Source organism: Podarcis muralis, chromosome 7 (assembly GCF_964188315.1).
Source record: "Podarcis muralis chromosome 7, rPodMur119.hap1.1, whole genome shotgun sequence".
NCBI lineage: Eukaryota > Metazoa > Chordata > Lepidosauria > Squamata > Lacertidae > Podarcis > Podarcis muralis.
Window position 1 is genome coordinate 76,509,488 of NC_135661.1, and position 15,891 is coordinate 76,525,378.

General features: G+C 44.7%; 1 protein-coding gene across 3 annotated transcripts in view; it reads left to right on the plus strand.

The window, feature by feature from the left end:
- Positions 1-14,467, plus strand: part of LOC144328563 (interferon-inducible GTPase 5-like) — a 110,601-nt gene extending 96,134 nt beyond the window's left edge. The window contains exons 1-4 of one of the 3 annotated variants that reach the window (XM_077932536.1): positions 4,946-5,086; positions 7,299-7,436; positions 8,359-8,477; positions 12,126-14,467. In XM_077932536.1, the coding sequence (XP_077788662.1) occupies positions 12,127-13,515 (1,389 nt within the window). In that variant the 5' untranslated portion in view covers positions 4,946-5,086; positions 7,299-7,436; positions 8,359-8,477; position 12,126 and the 3' untranslated portion in view covers positions 13,516-14,467. Of the gene's footprint in view, positions 1-4,945; positions 5,087-7,298; positions 7,437-8,358; positions 8,478-12,125 lie in introns of those variants that run through there. The other 2 variants (XM_077932535.1, XM_077932537.1) reach the window with 2 other exon arrangements.
- Positions 14,468-15,891: the final 1,424 nt, after the last annotated feature.

A 15,891-nucleotide genomic window follows, 5' to 3' on the forward strand; every position in this document is an offset into this window, starting at 1 on the left:
AAATCTCATGGCAGTATCAAGGAGATTAATTTAACCAATTAGTTTATTCCATGAAAACTTATACAGCATTTGAATCTAATAAAACCTCAAAGCGGTTTGCAAAAAGATGAAACAATAAAACCAGGAAAAAATTACAGTCGTGCTTTAAGATATGCAAGAGTTAAAATACTAGAACAGATTAAAATTACCTCAACTTTCTATTTCACAAATGTGGAGGCTCCTGTCTAGCTAAATGCCCTCCTTCAGTTTGAGTGTGTATGCGGGAAAGAAAATTCTGAAATAGATTTGCATGGTAATTGTGACAGAAAAAAGCAAATGCAGCATATATATATATATATATATATATATATAGAGAGAGAGAGAGAGAGAGAATGCTGCAGCCTGCATAAATTACAACTTGAGACCATCCCTGCAAGCAGGTTCACATAGGTCACTAGTTTTTTCTAGTCTGACATCATATACAGAGCAATTCATTAGTGGACTGAAAGAAGTATGAATAGGAAAAAGTTCATTTGTCCCAAAGTCTCCTTTCAGTATTGGTCATAATTCTTATACATTGGATAGAGATACTAATTTTAAAAAGTAACTGAAAGGGTATTATGCTGGCATTCAGATTATTTCACTTAGAGGGTTTTTTTTTTAAATGAGAAGCCTAAGATTTATGGAATTTTTAAAATAAAAAACCTGATCATCTAATTATTATTATTTTAATGTATTTTGGTGGTGGCTGTTTTAAAAATGGAAACGTATAATTCACCAGAACCCTCTGGGTGTCATCAGCAGCACCCGATATGCAAGGATAAAGTGCCTAAAGGTCATGGGAGCTGGAGTTGGCAAACAATAAAACACCCCTTTTCAGTGAAGTTAACTCTTTACTCAAAAAAACCCGAACAGCGCGGGCCAAGTGAACACAGCAACTCTTCCTAGTACCTCTTGCCCCAATGAAGCAGTTGCAAGGACTGAAGTGTTAGAATTCCTGCTCCATGATTGCAGTCATGGGATTGTTGTCTATCACATGACAGTGTATGTTTTGACTCCACAAAGTGGGAAGTGACGGAAACAGGATGTTTGTGTTACTGTGTTCCATGAAGTGCGACTATTGTCCTTTGTTCTTTTTCTCTTTGCTGTCTGATGCTAGAGAGAGAGGGAGCCATGTTGCAGTGCTCCATGCGTGTTTATATGTAAATAAAGCAAATTAGCCAAAATGCTGAGTTGCTGAGGTCTGTTACGCAAGCTGCGAAGACTCTACGGATCCCTAAGTGTGCCAATGTCTGTTGGCATCGGTCACTGTGATGTTTGGGCTGAATAAAGCTTTTGAAGCTCCCAAAAGATCGACCAGGAGAGAGAGAACATGCCAGTTGGGTATGTGTCTCTGCCAGGGTCCTACTCAAGTGTAGGACAAGCTCCTGCCATGAAGGTCCCCACCTTCCCCCACTCTCTAAGACTCCTTCTTCCCCACAACGGGAGAGTTACCAGCCTGAAGGTGCAGAAGAGGGGGGTCTGGTCAAAAAGAAGAAGGGGTTTCGGGCAGTTTTTTAAAGTATTTTTTAAGAGTCTTGTTCTGTGAAATATGCCTACTTTGATCAGGCTGTAAAGCGTATGCGCAGGTTCAGCAGGGGCGCGCTCTTGGCTAAGTGCGACATTGAGTCAACTTTCCGTCTCCTGCCAATTCACCCTGAGGAATTTCTATGGCTAGGTTTTAGATTTGAGGGGGCTTATTCCATAGACAAATCTATGCCGATAGGGTGCTCAGTAGCTTGTGCAGCCTTTGAGTCATTTAGTGCAATTTTGGACTGGGCTCTTCGCTTTAGAACTGGTTCTGAAGGGGTGACCCATTACCTTGATAACTCTTCCCCCCCCCCATCATTAGTAATAGCCCTGATTGCACTTCTCCTTTAGAGGCTTTCACCTCCCTGGCTGAGGAGCTTGGGGTACCTTTGGTGGCGGACAAAACAGAGGGTCCAGTTTTGACCATGAATTGGACGCAATTGCCTACCAGCAGCACTTAAAAATTAATTCTGCAACTTCTTCCCCTCAAGAAGGTCACCCTTGGCCAGGGTAAATTCACGCTTCGGTCACCTCAACTTTGCATGCTGGGTAGTGTCCCCTAGCCGCCCCTTTTGTGGGTGATTGGCTAAGCTGTCAGCGGGACTGCGCACTCCACAACATTGAGTGCACCTCTCCAAAGTGGTCAAGTCAAACCTGAAGGTTGGGTTAAAGTTCATGGAAAAGTACAATGGCATTTGCGGGCTGAAGAGTTCAGGAATCACCAGGTATGCTTCTGGACCGACAATCAAACAGTTGGCAGTGTCCTGTCTAAACAATTATCGCACTCTCCTAGAGTGGCAAATCTGTCCCAGACATCTATTTCTCTACCAAATTTACCTCTGGGGTTAACAAGGGCATCACGGATGCCCAGGCGCAGCAAATTGCCACAGCCATTCCGGGAGCACCTTTGGAGCCTTGGGAACGTGATGTCCTGAAGGGAGTATTAGCTTCCATGCTTAGAGCTTCCATGCTTAGAGCTTATAAAAAGGCTTGGGTGGTCTTTATGCAGTTTCAAGGCAAATTTATAAATTATTATTAACAACAACAACAACAACAACAACAACAACAACAATAAAGCTAGGCTTGACACACCTCAAGGCAAATTAAAAATCCTAGGCTTGACACACCTCCTACCAAGGCTGAAGCTCTGCAATCTTGGTACATTGGAGGGTGTTGGGTCATGCAGCAGAGACTCTTAAACATCCAGTGGGCGGCAAACTCCTTTTCTGTAAGGTTGTTTAATCCAGAGACCCTGGTGTGGCCTTCTTAGTGTGAAGGGCACTGTAGGGCTGGCGCAGGCTGCAGCCTCCTAAAAGTGATGGTAGAAGGCCCTTAACTTATGACATTCTATGCCAATTCCAAAATAAATAAATAAATGTATAATAATAATAATAATAATAATAATAATAATAATAATAACAACAAAATAAAAAATTAAGAAGTATCCGTTGGTCCGAGGACAAGGCCCAGTTATTTACAGCTGCATACTCCATTGCCTTTGGCGCTATGCGCAGTGGCGAAGTGGATTGTAAGGCCTAACCAGATTCCGCTGCCCGGGGTAGTTTGAGAGACCTGACCTTGTTCAGATCCCATTTAGTCCTGCATGTCCAATGTTCCAAAACCGATGAGCAGTAAAGGACACTAAACATTTCATGTATGTGAGACCAACCGTCTCAGGTCCATTCCTCAAACATTGGGATGGCTCCCGTCTTGCACGGCATCAGTCCACGCGCGTTATGCGAAGGGCGATTGCTGCCTGCAGTTTACCCTCAGCTGAATTTGCGGCTAACTCCTTTAGGATTGGGGCCGCCACCACAGCAGTGCATTTGGGACTCTCAGCTGAAAGGATGAAGGACTTGGGGGCAGTGGAAGTCTGATGCCTTAAGGGAAGTCTGATGCATATAAGGGATATATTCGTAAGACCTTGTGATTGTTCACAGGATACCTGACCTGGCTTTGTTACCTTCTTTTGCTTTCAGGTGACGTTGTGGTGCATATTTGGAGTATAGGCCCTGCACCGTCCACTGGGATAGAAACCATGCCATTAACGGGGACCTAGGGTGCAGGAGCTATGAGGGCGCACATCTGGATAATCGGGCACAGCATTGTGCATTGGGCCAGGGTCCGCGCCATCAATTCCGGTCTCGGGTTGCACCTTAACTACATCAATATATGTTGGATCTCTCGGAGGGGAATGCGCTGGGCCGAAATGTTGCCTGCAATTAGGGCCAGAGCGGCAGCGGAGGGCCCCCCAGATGCTTTCGTTAGCCAATTAGGCGAAAATGAGTTAGCTTACAGAAAGGCAGTCAACTTGATGTGGCATATCTTTAGTGACTTTGAGGAACTTAAGGCCTTTTACCCAAATGTCACTATTATTTTATTTGGACCTTGTTGATGGAGAGGCGGGTTTGGAGAGATTGCAGGTGCCTGATAGCCATAAAGAGGGCTAGGAAAGCCTTGGATGCGGTGGTGCGTAGAGTGGCAGCCCTGGGTGGGAGGGTCATTGACTACCCGGGCATACGTTTCAACCGTGAGGCCCTCTACCGGCTTGATGGTGTGCATCTTTTGGATGCTGGAAATGATATTTGGCTGATGGATATAGCAAAGGGTACTTTCAGGCATGAGAGTATTGGCAGCGAGAGATTGCTCGTGTGGCGGTTAGGCATTGGTAAGAAGGGGTTAAGAGGATGGGGGGGGGAGGAACGCCATCACCTCCCCCCAGTGAATAAAGGGTGGTCCGATAAAGGACTCCGGGGGGCGTGGCCCTGTCCGAAGCCTATGGAGGTGTGGGCCCAAGGTACCCCCCCCAGCGGTGACCCGGGGGAGCTCCTAGTTGACGTGCCTCTGCAGGAGACTCCCCCTCTATGGTGTTAACCCTTCCTGTGTCTCCAGCAAATTGGCTGGAGCCGGATAGTTGATAGGACCAATGCCTAAGCCAATGCCTCTCATTCCTGAATTCAATAAAGTTGTGGTCTAATTTGCCCATTTAACCTTAAATTATGGTGTCTCGTGTCTTTATTTATCCTGGTGGGGGGCGGGAACTCGCCACACAACCCCTGTTCTGTGCAACAGCATTCCTGCAGAGATACAACAGGAACCCATAATTTCTGGAAACAACAGGCTACCCATAATTTCAGGAAACAATTGAAGATGTGTTCATTCTGACAAGTTTTCCCAGGTGGATGAATAGGTTGCTTCCATGAGTGTCTATTTAGCATTGTTTGGAAACATATTTACTTACTTTCATGGGATGCTTCCACAGGCGATCCTTTGGGACTTCCCAGAAAAGGCAGCATCCCTGCTGGTAAAAAGGCTGCTTGGACTCTGGCCAGGAATGCGGGTTCGGCTATTTGTTGCGATCTTATCTCATCCTTGCTGGTTACCTTCGCAATCTTTTTTGCATTTAGTAGTGGGACGATCAGGAGGGAGAGGGTATAGACAGAGGGAGATAGCAGGACGAAGAAAAGTGCGAGAAACCTCGAAGCAAATCCTCCGAGAAGACGACTGAGCTTGGCTGCAAAAATTAGTTCATCAGCAGGTAAGGAGTTGAACTTTTCTCATGATTTCCGTTTCTTTTTGAGCTTGTTTGCGTTAAAGGAGACTATGAGCTATTTGCTTGGCAGAACAATTGTTGTTGCTGGTTTTTTTTTACCTTTTACTTTTTTATTTTTATCTTTTACCTTTTTTCCTTTTTATTGTTATTACATTAATTATATTATAGCTATTGTGATATTATATTATATTATATTATATTATATTATATTATATTATATTATATTATATTATATTATATTATATTATATTATATTATATTATATTATATTATATTATATTATATATTATATTATTATATTATATTATATTATATTATATTATATTATATTATATTATATTATATTATATTATATTATTATATTATATTATCAAGTGGCTTTTTCCTTTAAAAATGTTTAGGGGTATTCTCATTTGACCATCCAAAACCACCATTTTATAGTTCAGGTCAGGTAAAATAAATACAACAAATGGACAGAAGTACAAAGAACATGCATTACCTCATATTACACAGCTCACAGTAACTTCCACATTGGCATAAGGTTGTGTGCTCTAACATCTTCCTGATTCCTTTCTGGGAAAGAAAGAAAGCTGCCATCGGGAGGTGGTAACAACAAAATGTTTAGGGGTACGTGTACCCCTGCGTCCCCCGCAAAGGACTGATCGTATCGTATTGTAGACAATAATATTACCAGCAATGATGTTCTAGAAGGCTGCCCCTTCTTTCCCGCGGCAAAGGGAATAGATAACATGCCACAAGTAGCTGGTGCTACTTTTAGAGTTTTAAGTAGCTGCCCTGAAGCCAATGCGACTGGTCTCCCTTTCGCGTGTTAATTCAATATATCCCTCTGCAGAGCCCCCCCCCCCTTTGATGGGTATTTTTCCTGAAAGAAAGCAGCAGGACCACAGCTGCGCCCCAGCACTTGCTGACGTGCAAAAATGGTATCTGTGAGCTACTTCTGATTAGAGAAACTGCATGGCAAGGGTTCAAGGCAGGGCAGGGCAGAAGATGCTGAAGGTTCTCTCGGTTCTGGGTTGGTGCTGCCTGATGAGCCTGGATAGCTCAGTGGGTTAGACCATGGTGCTGATAACTCCAAGGTTGCAGGTCCCTGTATGGACCAGCTGCATATTCCTGCATTGGGGGTTGGACTAGATGACCCTCAGGGTCCCTTCCAACTCTACAGTGCTATGTTTCTACGACTTTCCCAAGTCGCCCTCTCGGGGCTTTCTGTGTCCTTCCATGACTGTGGTACGAAATATGAAACTTCCCTTCTCCATGCACCTTAGTCCTGCTGCAAAATCGCCTCCCCATATCAATTCAGACAGACAGACAAAACCCCACTGTTAACACCCCACACAATATATCATGCAGTTATTTCCTCAGATGTCTTTAATTCTAAAATCGTTTTATGCTCTTTTTTTTCTTTAGCTGTATTTCATTTATTTATTTATTCATTATATGTATATAGCTTTCAGGACAAGATAATGTTGCTGATAATAGGTTGTCTTCAACTAACATCCACTCAGAGTAAACCTACTGAAATTAATGGACCTTAGGCATGGTTATTAATTTCAGTGAGTCTAAGCTGAGTAAAACCTAGTTGACAATAACCCGATGTGGATATTTCCCCAGTACCACACTTTAAGAATATTTCTGCGTCACTTATTTCGACCCCCTGACTCCTTTTTTCACACACACACCCCGGTGACGTTTCTAAAAATATTCTTTTTATTGGTGACTTTTGTAAAAGTGGCAGGGCCAGACTTGGCTAGAATATACTAGGGATATGCACAGTGCATTGGCTTATTTATTTATTAAGTGTATTATCCAAAGTTTTAGCCAAAAAAGGAATCTTTAGTGGGGTGTAAATGCTTCCTTTAGACACATCTCTTGTGGGATGAACAATTTGAATTCAAAAAAGATCCATACCTCACACAAATATGTTTTAAGGGTTATGTGTGAATGCATGCACATATAGATTTCTGAGAGATCGACAACAGGCACAATTCTTCCCTTTTTTTGAAATACTACCAACTGCTGCTCATACAACCAGGAGGGAGAGGGCATAAAAGAAAGGAAGGAAGAGAGTTGGAAGGTGAAAAGTGTTAAGAGACCTAGAAGGGGAGGGGAAGTTTTAAACTCTCTAGCAATCTTACATTTTCTTCGCCCGCATCTTCACTCTAGTATTTGCTTTTAGTAGTGCGAAGAACAGAAGATAGAGGGAATAAAAGAGAGAAAGGAAGAGAGTTTGAAGGAGAAAAGTGTTAAGAAACCTGGAAGCGAAACCTCCAAGGAGTGGACTGAGCTTTGATTCAAGAAATCGGACAGGCAGCAGGTGAGCAGCCAAATTTTCTCCTGGAACTATGATGATTTCCATTTCTTTTTGAGCTTGATTGCATTAAAGGAGACTCTGAGCTCCTTGCGGGGGGCGGGGGGGGGGATGGCAGAATTCTTTATTATTACTATTTTTTGTGTTGGAGAAGGCTGCCCTTCTACAAAGGGAATAAATAACATGCCTTCACTGCTGAGCTAGTGCTATTATAAGAGCTTTAAGTAACTGCTCTGAAGCCAACACGGGTCTCCCTCTCAAACGATGCTGCGTGTTAATTTGACACATCCCTCTGCAGCTGCTATGAGGCTGCCCTCCTCCTCCTCCTCCTGGCACCTGTCTCTTTTCCTTTCCTTGGCACAATGGAGAGAGCAGCTCTTTGGAAGCTGTCACACCACATAGCTGTTGTGCTGTCCTTCATCTTTCTCTGTTCCTCTTCCCTATTTACTAAAAAGATTTGCAAATATCCTCTGGGACCAGCAGGGATTCCTTTTTCCTGGACTCAACTCTGCCATATATATTTTGGTGCACTTGGACAAAAATGTGTAGTTGGGAGCAGTGGTGTACCATGGGTTGGCAGTACCCGCAGAAAGGAGTCCTGGACCAGGAAACACTGGGATCAGCCCTTCCATGCCTGCCCCCACCTGTCTCTGCCCCCCCACACCTGCCCCACCCACTGTCACTCGCTAGTTCACCTGCCACCCCCCACAACCTTACCTTAACCTGGTTGTGCCCCTTCAAAATTTTGTGCCTGGGACAACCACCCCCTGACCCTCCCCACATTACATCAGTGGAGTGCATCTCCCCTAGGCTTCCTGTCATGGAAATGCATCTGGCCTGACTGAGAAAGACAAGGAATGAGGACTGTCCATCTGGATGTTTTTCACTGTGGTTGCCATGGGACTTGGACAATTGCTTTGTTTTTCAGTAAAACTCTGAACTAGTTCTTCTGCCACAAAGTCCAGAGAGGAGAGTGTGAGCAGCTGAAGTGAGAAGATAAACTATCCTATCATCAAACAACTGTTTGTCAAGGATTTTGAGGAACAAGTAAGTCTTATCAGAGGTCCTTCAAGGTCTTTCCCTCCCAGCCTGCTTTCCCGTTGCTCAGCTGGCAGCCTTGTGATCCTAATGATGTTTGATCTCCTGCTGCTCTTGACCTTTCCCCTAAGGTTTATAGCAGCATTGGGAACGAAATGACATGCTTCTGCAGCAGAGTTAGAAAACCTCCCTCTCTGTCTGCCAAGCAGTGGCAAGAGCCCATGGGGTTGCTGGCATGCACCCAGGGTCTGTGGTCCCTTGCAGAAGTGAGACACAGCAGAGACTTTAAGAAATATAGTTTATTCACCTGTTTACCCTATTTTCAGTCTGCACAGAAGGAGTCCAGATCTTACAGAATGCTCTTTTCAAGAGGGATTTGTCCCCCCACAGTAGTGCAGCCCCAGGGCATTTCTCCCAGCCAGCCTGCAGCCAGCCTGCCCAAGATGGATCCGTCTTTCTTCCTCCTTCTTCCTCCCAGCAACCCTGCCACCTCAAAGAAACACGCCATCACCTGTGTGGGGAGACACTTCAAGGGTGTCAACACTTGCCTTGGAATCTTCCAGTGTAAAGCCACTGGAAACTGTGGTTTCTTTTTGATATATGGTGCTGTGTTTGCACACCCACCCACCACCTCAGCACAAGATGGAAGGGCTCACAGCATTAACACTCCAGCAGATGTTAATTCCCCATAAGGCTTCCCTGCTCCCGATGAGACTAGACAACGGCTAGCCCCAGCTCCTGGTGAGGTGGCATTCAGCCAGTTGATGGGGGGAAAGCCTATCCTCTCCTTCTTGAAGCATCACTAGCTGGTCTTTTCTATGGCAACACATCTGTACTTCACCAACACTTTAGACATGTAAATGGAGGCCCAACAGGCTTGGCCAGATCCATGAACTTGGCCAGATTAGTTTGACCACTTTAGCTGTTCCTTTTACTACAAAATCCAATCTTACAGTTATGAAATCACAGGCTTAGAGGGGACCCTAATATATCATTTAAGCTAGCTCCCAATCCCAGAATCCTAGGAGCCAACATGTGCCATGTGATCAATTATGTAGGGCAGAGCTTACCTGGTCTCCCCCAATATTTTATTCAAGTTGGCACCTCTGCCTAGAATGCTATATAGGCAATAGGGGGAGAGCCCACAGTAGGCTTTCCATGATGTCAAGATGCAATAGCAGCAATGGGTTGAGCATCAGGGTCCCTGGGAGATACAAGAATTAGGAGCCTGGGAAATGGGATTTTCCAGGGGTCCTGGCAGTAGAGGCACTGCTGCAGAACTCTAATTGTAATGAAAGTTGCAAAGTGTGAAAGTGTATGGATATATGAGTATTTTGTGAAATTCTGGTACTGATATGCCTTATGGCAATCCTTTCAAGTGTGGGCGCAAGTGAGCACAGTGAATTGGATCAAGGGAAATATTTATTTTTAAGAAAATCTGAACAGAGCAGAAGTGCCTCATTCTGTGGGGTGGAGCCACAAGGTTCATTTACCAATTGGTGTGTCCCCGCGTCTTACCAGGAAGGAGGGGTGGTGGTGGGGAGTTCAGCATGGTGCAGACACACCAGCTGATCAAATGCAATGCTCCTACCAGAGCATGAATGCAACACTATCCTCTGAGCTGCCTTGCCCTCTCGTTCCCGGTAAGCAGCAGCAGTGCCAGTAAACTAGCATTGTGGCTCAGCCCCACTGAGTGAGTGTGATGACTTGCGTATGCTCTTTGCAATAAGCACCTGCAGTAAACGGCCCGGCCACTTACTCCTCCCTCACCTGCCCTTACCCTCCAGCTGGGACAGGTTTCTGAGATGCTGGCCTGGCCTGGCCGGGGGGGGGGGGGGGGCGGGGGTGGGGGTGGGGGGTGGTGAGTTTACTTTTTACAGAAACAAAATGCCGCAGAGTTGGTAATGCTGCCACCACTCCCTCGTCTTGGGATGCCTGGAGCCACAGTCCAAGGGAGAAGACTGTGCTCCTTTGATTACCGGCTGCCCCACTCTACAAGTTGCTTCCACAAATGTGCAGGCAGAAATTCTTTAGGTATAGTGAAACCAAGTAGTCAGGCATTGGTTTTAGATTTTCCCTCAGACAGGCACATAGGACATAAATAAGTTTCTTTTTTAAAATTTATTTTAAAAAACGTAAAGTTAACATGCTTAAAAGGCAGGCACATCTTTTGTGGATTGCAAGCCAGAAAAACAAAGACATTGTTTAATATAGCTGACTAAACATACTCACTTCTAAGCACAAAGATAGAGATAAGATAGTTCAGAGTCCTTCAGTAGATCCGCATTACAAAGACACAGGAATCTCCATCACAAGAGACACAGGACAGCTGCTCGTAAGGTGGTACGCTAACAGCCGGGCGGTTTTGCAGGTTGCAGAGCGTGCTTTCTCAGCCATTCTCAAGATCTTTTATTCACAAATCTCACGTGGAACCAGAACTCAGACCCAATCACCATTCTTGATTACATTCAAATTCGCCAATGACCAGCTTGTGGGCTAATAATTTTAACTTTTGACAGGTGAGCTCATTAAAGTCTTAGAACCTGGATCAAAGGCTCATCCGCTTCCTCGGACATTTCACAGATGCAGTAATTAAGAGATTGATAGCAACACTAGGTGGGTGTGAATAGTTTGAGCCCCAGGTGTCAAGGTATCAAATCACTGGAGAATTTCCTTCCTAGATAACAATTCACACATTTGGAGACTATGGTCTGCAAGGTTAAAACAACAGACCTCTCTCCCATAACTCTTCTGGCTCTTAATTACCCACAATACTCTCTGCTCCTGTCCAGACCAAAGTTTGAAATTCCCAACTTTACTACAGCACCTCTGCTCACTTAAGAGATATTTGCAGTTCTTTATTTTACATATGTACAAGCAGCACATTACAATCATGCGTCCGAATCGTCCGGTTCAGATTTGAGGAGTGGTCTTCTCCGGTTTCTCCTCCAACAGAAAAGGCAGGGAAGTTTCATGGGACGTCTCTCCTCCCTGCGTTTTAATCCCCTCCCCTCCTGTGCAGACAGCACAGGGACCAGCTCTCTGTCTGTTCCTTAACTTCCTGTGTGGAGCTGGGGCTTGCTTCATCATCAGAGAGCTGTTCCGCCTCCGGGATCTCTCCCTCTTCCCCATCCATCACTTCCTCTCTGTCTCCCTCTGCCTGTTCCCGCTCCTCAAAGGCATTCCCTGGCAGTCCTGTGACAGTGAGCCACTTCTGGTAGGAAGCTTCCACACCACAGTTTATTGAGGACTTCTTTCTACTTATACATGGAAGTTTTTGAGTGTCTCCATGACAATGTCCTCATCAAAATTCCAATGTTTTCTTGGCATTTAAACTGAATTTACAGTTTCTGCGCAAAACTCAATATGTAAAAACAAAAACAGAAAAAGCAAGGAAATTGAAAGTCTGGATTCAATGGGGTGTGTGAAATATAAAATGGCATTTTGATAATGATGCTGTTGTGTGGACACTGAGAAGAATGTAAATTTAAGAGCAAAACGGAGCACAAAAGGAATTCCACAATATCAAAATTCAGACTTTTTTGTTGAGCAGAAAATATTTATATTTGAGCTGAGTGTAAATCATCACTGAGTTTCCCAGCTAGATGGGTCAATAGTATTGACAAAGCCTTTCTGAGCTCTCCCTTTTTCTTCTAGGATGAATTCATATGCAGAAAAACTTTTATTGTTCTCTGAGAATATCCAGGATATACTGAAAAATACAGGTGTGAACATAGACCCCAATATATTTTTCAATAAAATAAACAAGATATATGAGGAGGCTTTCAGTGATGGTGGAATGAAGGAAGCAGCTTTTGAGGTAAAAGAGGAGCTGGAGGAGTTGGAAAACACTGAGCTTCACATTGCCATCACTGGAGAGACGGGCTCTGGGAAATCAACCCTCATCAATGCTCTGCGAGGCCTGAAGGCAGAAGATGATGGTGCCGCCCCTGTAGGAGTGACAGAAACGACACTGAATCCAAATGTTTATGTGCACCCCAACTATCCCAAAGTGAATTTATGGGACCTGCCAGGAATTGGATCCCCAGATTTTTCACCAGACAGTTACCTTCAGAAGGTGGATTTCCTCCGCTATGACTTCTTTATCATTGTTGGCTCAGAGAGATTCCGATCCAACCTCATTAACCTAGCTCAGGCGATCCAGAAGATGGAGAAGAAGTGTTATTTTGTGCGCTCCAAAGTAGATTCAGATCTATCCAACATGGAAAAGTCTTACCCAAATACCTTCAATGCAGAGGAAGTGCTTGAAAAGATGAGGAATGAATTCAAGAAGCAGCTTAAGAAGTGCTTCAGGAACACCATCCCTCAAGTCTTTTTGATCTCCTCCTGGGACCTTGCCAAGTATGACTTCCCCCGACTGGTGGAGACCTTGGAGAAAGATCTGCCCAGCCTGAAGAGACTTGCATTCCTGCTCAGCCTCCCCAACTTTTCCCCTGAATTCACAGAAAAGAAGAAATCTGAGCTGAAGAGCCAGCTGTGGAAAATATCCCTGATGTCTGCTGGCATCAATGCTTTTCCCATTCCCATTCCCATTCCCATTCCAGACCTTCCTCGGCTTTATGTTGAGTCCTTCTTGGTTAAGTCCATGGTTGACTTTTACAAGACGTTTGAGCTGGATGATGACTCCTTAGCTAGGCGGGCCAGATTGGCCAGGAAGCCTGTTGAGGAACTGAAGGCCGTGATGAAGTCTCCTCAGGAGAAAGAAATTACCAACGATCTGGTTATAAAACTAATAACCAATTGTGAAAAAGGATTATCCTGGCCTTCCCTAGTTAGAAGCTTGGTAGCAGCAGGGGTGTCTTTTGTCATCACTTATTGGATGCTGTCGAGCTTCCTGGATAATCTAGCTGATGATGCTGAAAGGGTTCGAAAGAAAGCCCTGGAACCCATAGCCCTAGGCAGAGCACCCTTCTCTTCTTCCTTTCTGGGGGTGGGGGATAATTGGCTTATTTTTGTTCTTGTTTTTATTACGTGTTTTGTGTTTTTATGTATTTTATCCTTGCTGATTCAGGCAGTTATGATTTAGTCAAGGTTTCTCGTCCTCATCCATATTATAATGTTTTTATGTTATTAACCTCATTTATCTTATTTTCTGTGATGCTCAATTAAGTTCCACAGGTAAAGGAAAGGAATTTGCTATGTGCCTGAAGATTCATCCTTGAACACTGAATTTTTTGTGTTGATATGAAGGGGGGCTAATTTTGTCATAAAGGTAACTGAGACGATAAACTGGATTTCTGTTTCATAGAACTTGAGCTTAAATTTCCCCTCTGAACAAAGCAAAAGTGTCACAGTGCCCGCTCTCCTCTCCCCCTTTTACTTTCAAAATGCTTTGCTGACACTAATGCAGCAGCTCCTGTATTCTCCCTTGCTTTGCGGAAGAGGGTCATCTCTCAAAGGGGGACACATTCTGGGTTAGGTGGCTGGGGAGATTTGCCTGTACCACAGGGGCTAGATATTGTTTTAAAACATGGTTAAAAGTTCAAAATTAATAAAGAAAGGACTTGCTACTATTTTGAACTTCTTGTTATGGCATCTTTTAAAAACATGAGTCTTGTTGCCTCAGGGTTGTTCAGTCTGAGGATAGTAGAGCCTACAGACTATTTGGGCTAGGAGGGATTTTGTGAGCCTGGGTTTTGCATGTTTGTGTGTGTGCGGTATTGCTTTTTTGGTTAAAATTGTTGAAACCCATGATTTGCAGGCAGCTTGGGAAGTTTGCAGTTAGACTCTCCACCACATGGGAAGGCAGAACATGAAAGGAATCCGGCCAGAGATAAGGAGACCCAGCAACAGGCCAGTGATTGGCTGAGTTCCTTATATAGGCATGACCTATAACACTGATGTGTTGGAGAGTGTTAGTGTGGTGTGGTTCGTTCTGAGGAGTTGCTGAGAATGACAAGTTTTGTTGTAAATAAGTAACTTGTGAATAGGCTTGTATGTTTGCTGCTGTAAAGAATAAAAGAACAAGTATCAAGTTACTAGTCAGCGGTGTTCCTGCTGGTTGTCCAGCTGGACAATCTCAAGAGTTGCTCAACAATTGCTGCGGTACTCTGCTATACTCGGCTAAGCTGTGCAACAGGCGAAAGCACTTTAAAGGTTCAGATGGTTTCCAAAAGTTTTAACAAAAACACACTGGAACATAATGGTCATGGCCCACTGCAGCAGCTCAGGAAGATGCATGGCTGGTAGTTGACACTTTATTGGCCAGAGAAACACTGACAGCAGCTCCCACAGGGCGACTTCTTCTGCATGGAAGCCACTGCTGCTCATTCCTCTTCAAGCCCCTCCTGGTACTAGGAGATGGCGGAGCAGGGGAAGGCGGGGAGTCAACTGGCCCACCCCTTCTTCCTCCACATCATCCTGCCCTAACTCTTCTTCCTCCTCTACCTGGTGTGGCTGCTGCCTGCCGGGTGGCTCCCAGCTCCATAAACCAGTGGCTCCCTTTCCCGGGTCAGCCTCCTGGCCCCCTGTCTTTGCCCTATTCACAATCCCTGACATCTATTCTCTGAGGAAGAATCAACCCAAGACGTTTTGTTGCCTGAGGTGGACAAGATGGCTGCTGCCCCTCCCTCCATTCCAGGAGCAGAAAGCAACTGGATCAGCCATGGAATGACTTTAGAACACTGGCAATGGAGCCCTGTCCTCTCCTCACATGAGGGAAATGGCCTTGGGGGACTTAGGCAGGCTGTTTCCAAAGGGGTAGCCATGTCAGTTTGTTGAAGCAAAACCAGCAAAGGCAGGCCCTCCAAATGTTCCTATTTTCCAGGGACGTCCCTGATTTAGAAAAGCCGTCCTGGTTTCTGATTTTTCCTTAGGATGTCCCTATTTTCATTGGAGAAATGTTGGAGGGTCTGGAGTTATCTGATCCCTAAGCCGCCTGAAGGCAATCTTATATCGGGAAGTTATTTTAAAATGTTTAATGTTTTATTATTATTTTATATTTGTTGGTAGCTGCCCAGAGTGGCTGGGGCAACCCAGTAAAATGTGTGGGGCTAAAAATAGTAAAATTATCATTATGGAATGGGACGTCCCTGTTTTCACTGGAGAAATTTGGAGGGTATGCAAAGGGTCTCATGGCATCTTTAAAGAGGAGAGTGGCTAGCGGGGATCCTCAGGGGAAATGGTTAGAGATAGCCACCACCACTGGGCTTCCTCCAATACGCACACTCTCAGCACCTGCTACCTGATGCAGCTGATTCACACTGGCTAATAGCAGAGCTGGCCCTGTTGGGCTAGACTAAGAAAATGGCAACACCCAGTGACAGAACATGGAACAAGCCTTCCTGAAGATTGAGGTTGGGTGGCTTTGTGGAGCCCCCTGCTCAAGCAGCCACTCCTTCAAATTTCATCATGCTGGGGGTAGCACTAACATTGATCTATGGGCCTGTTCTATCCAGACCTA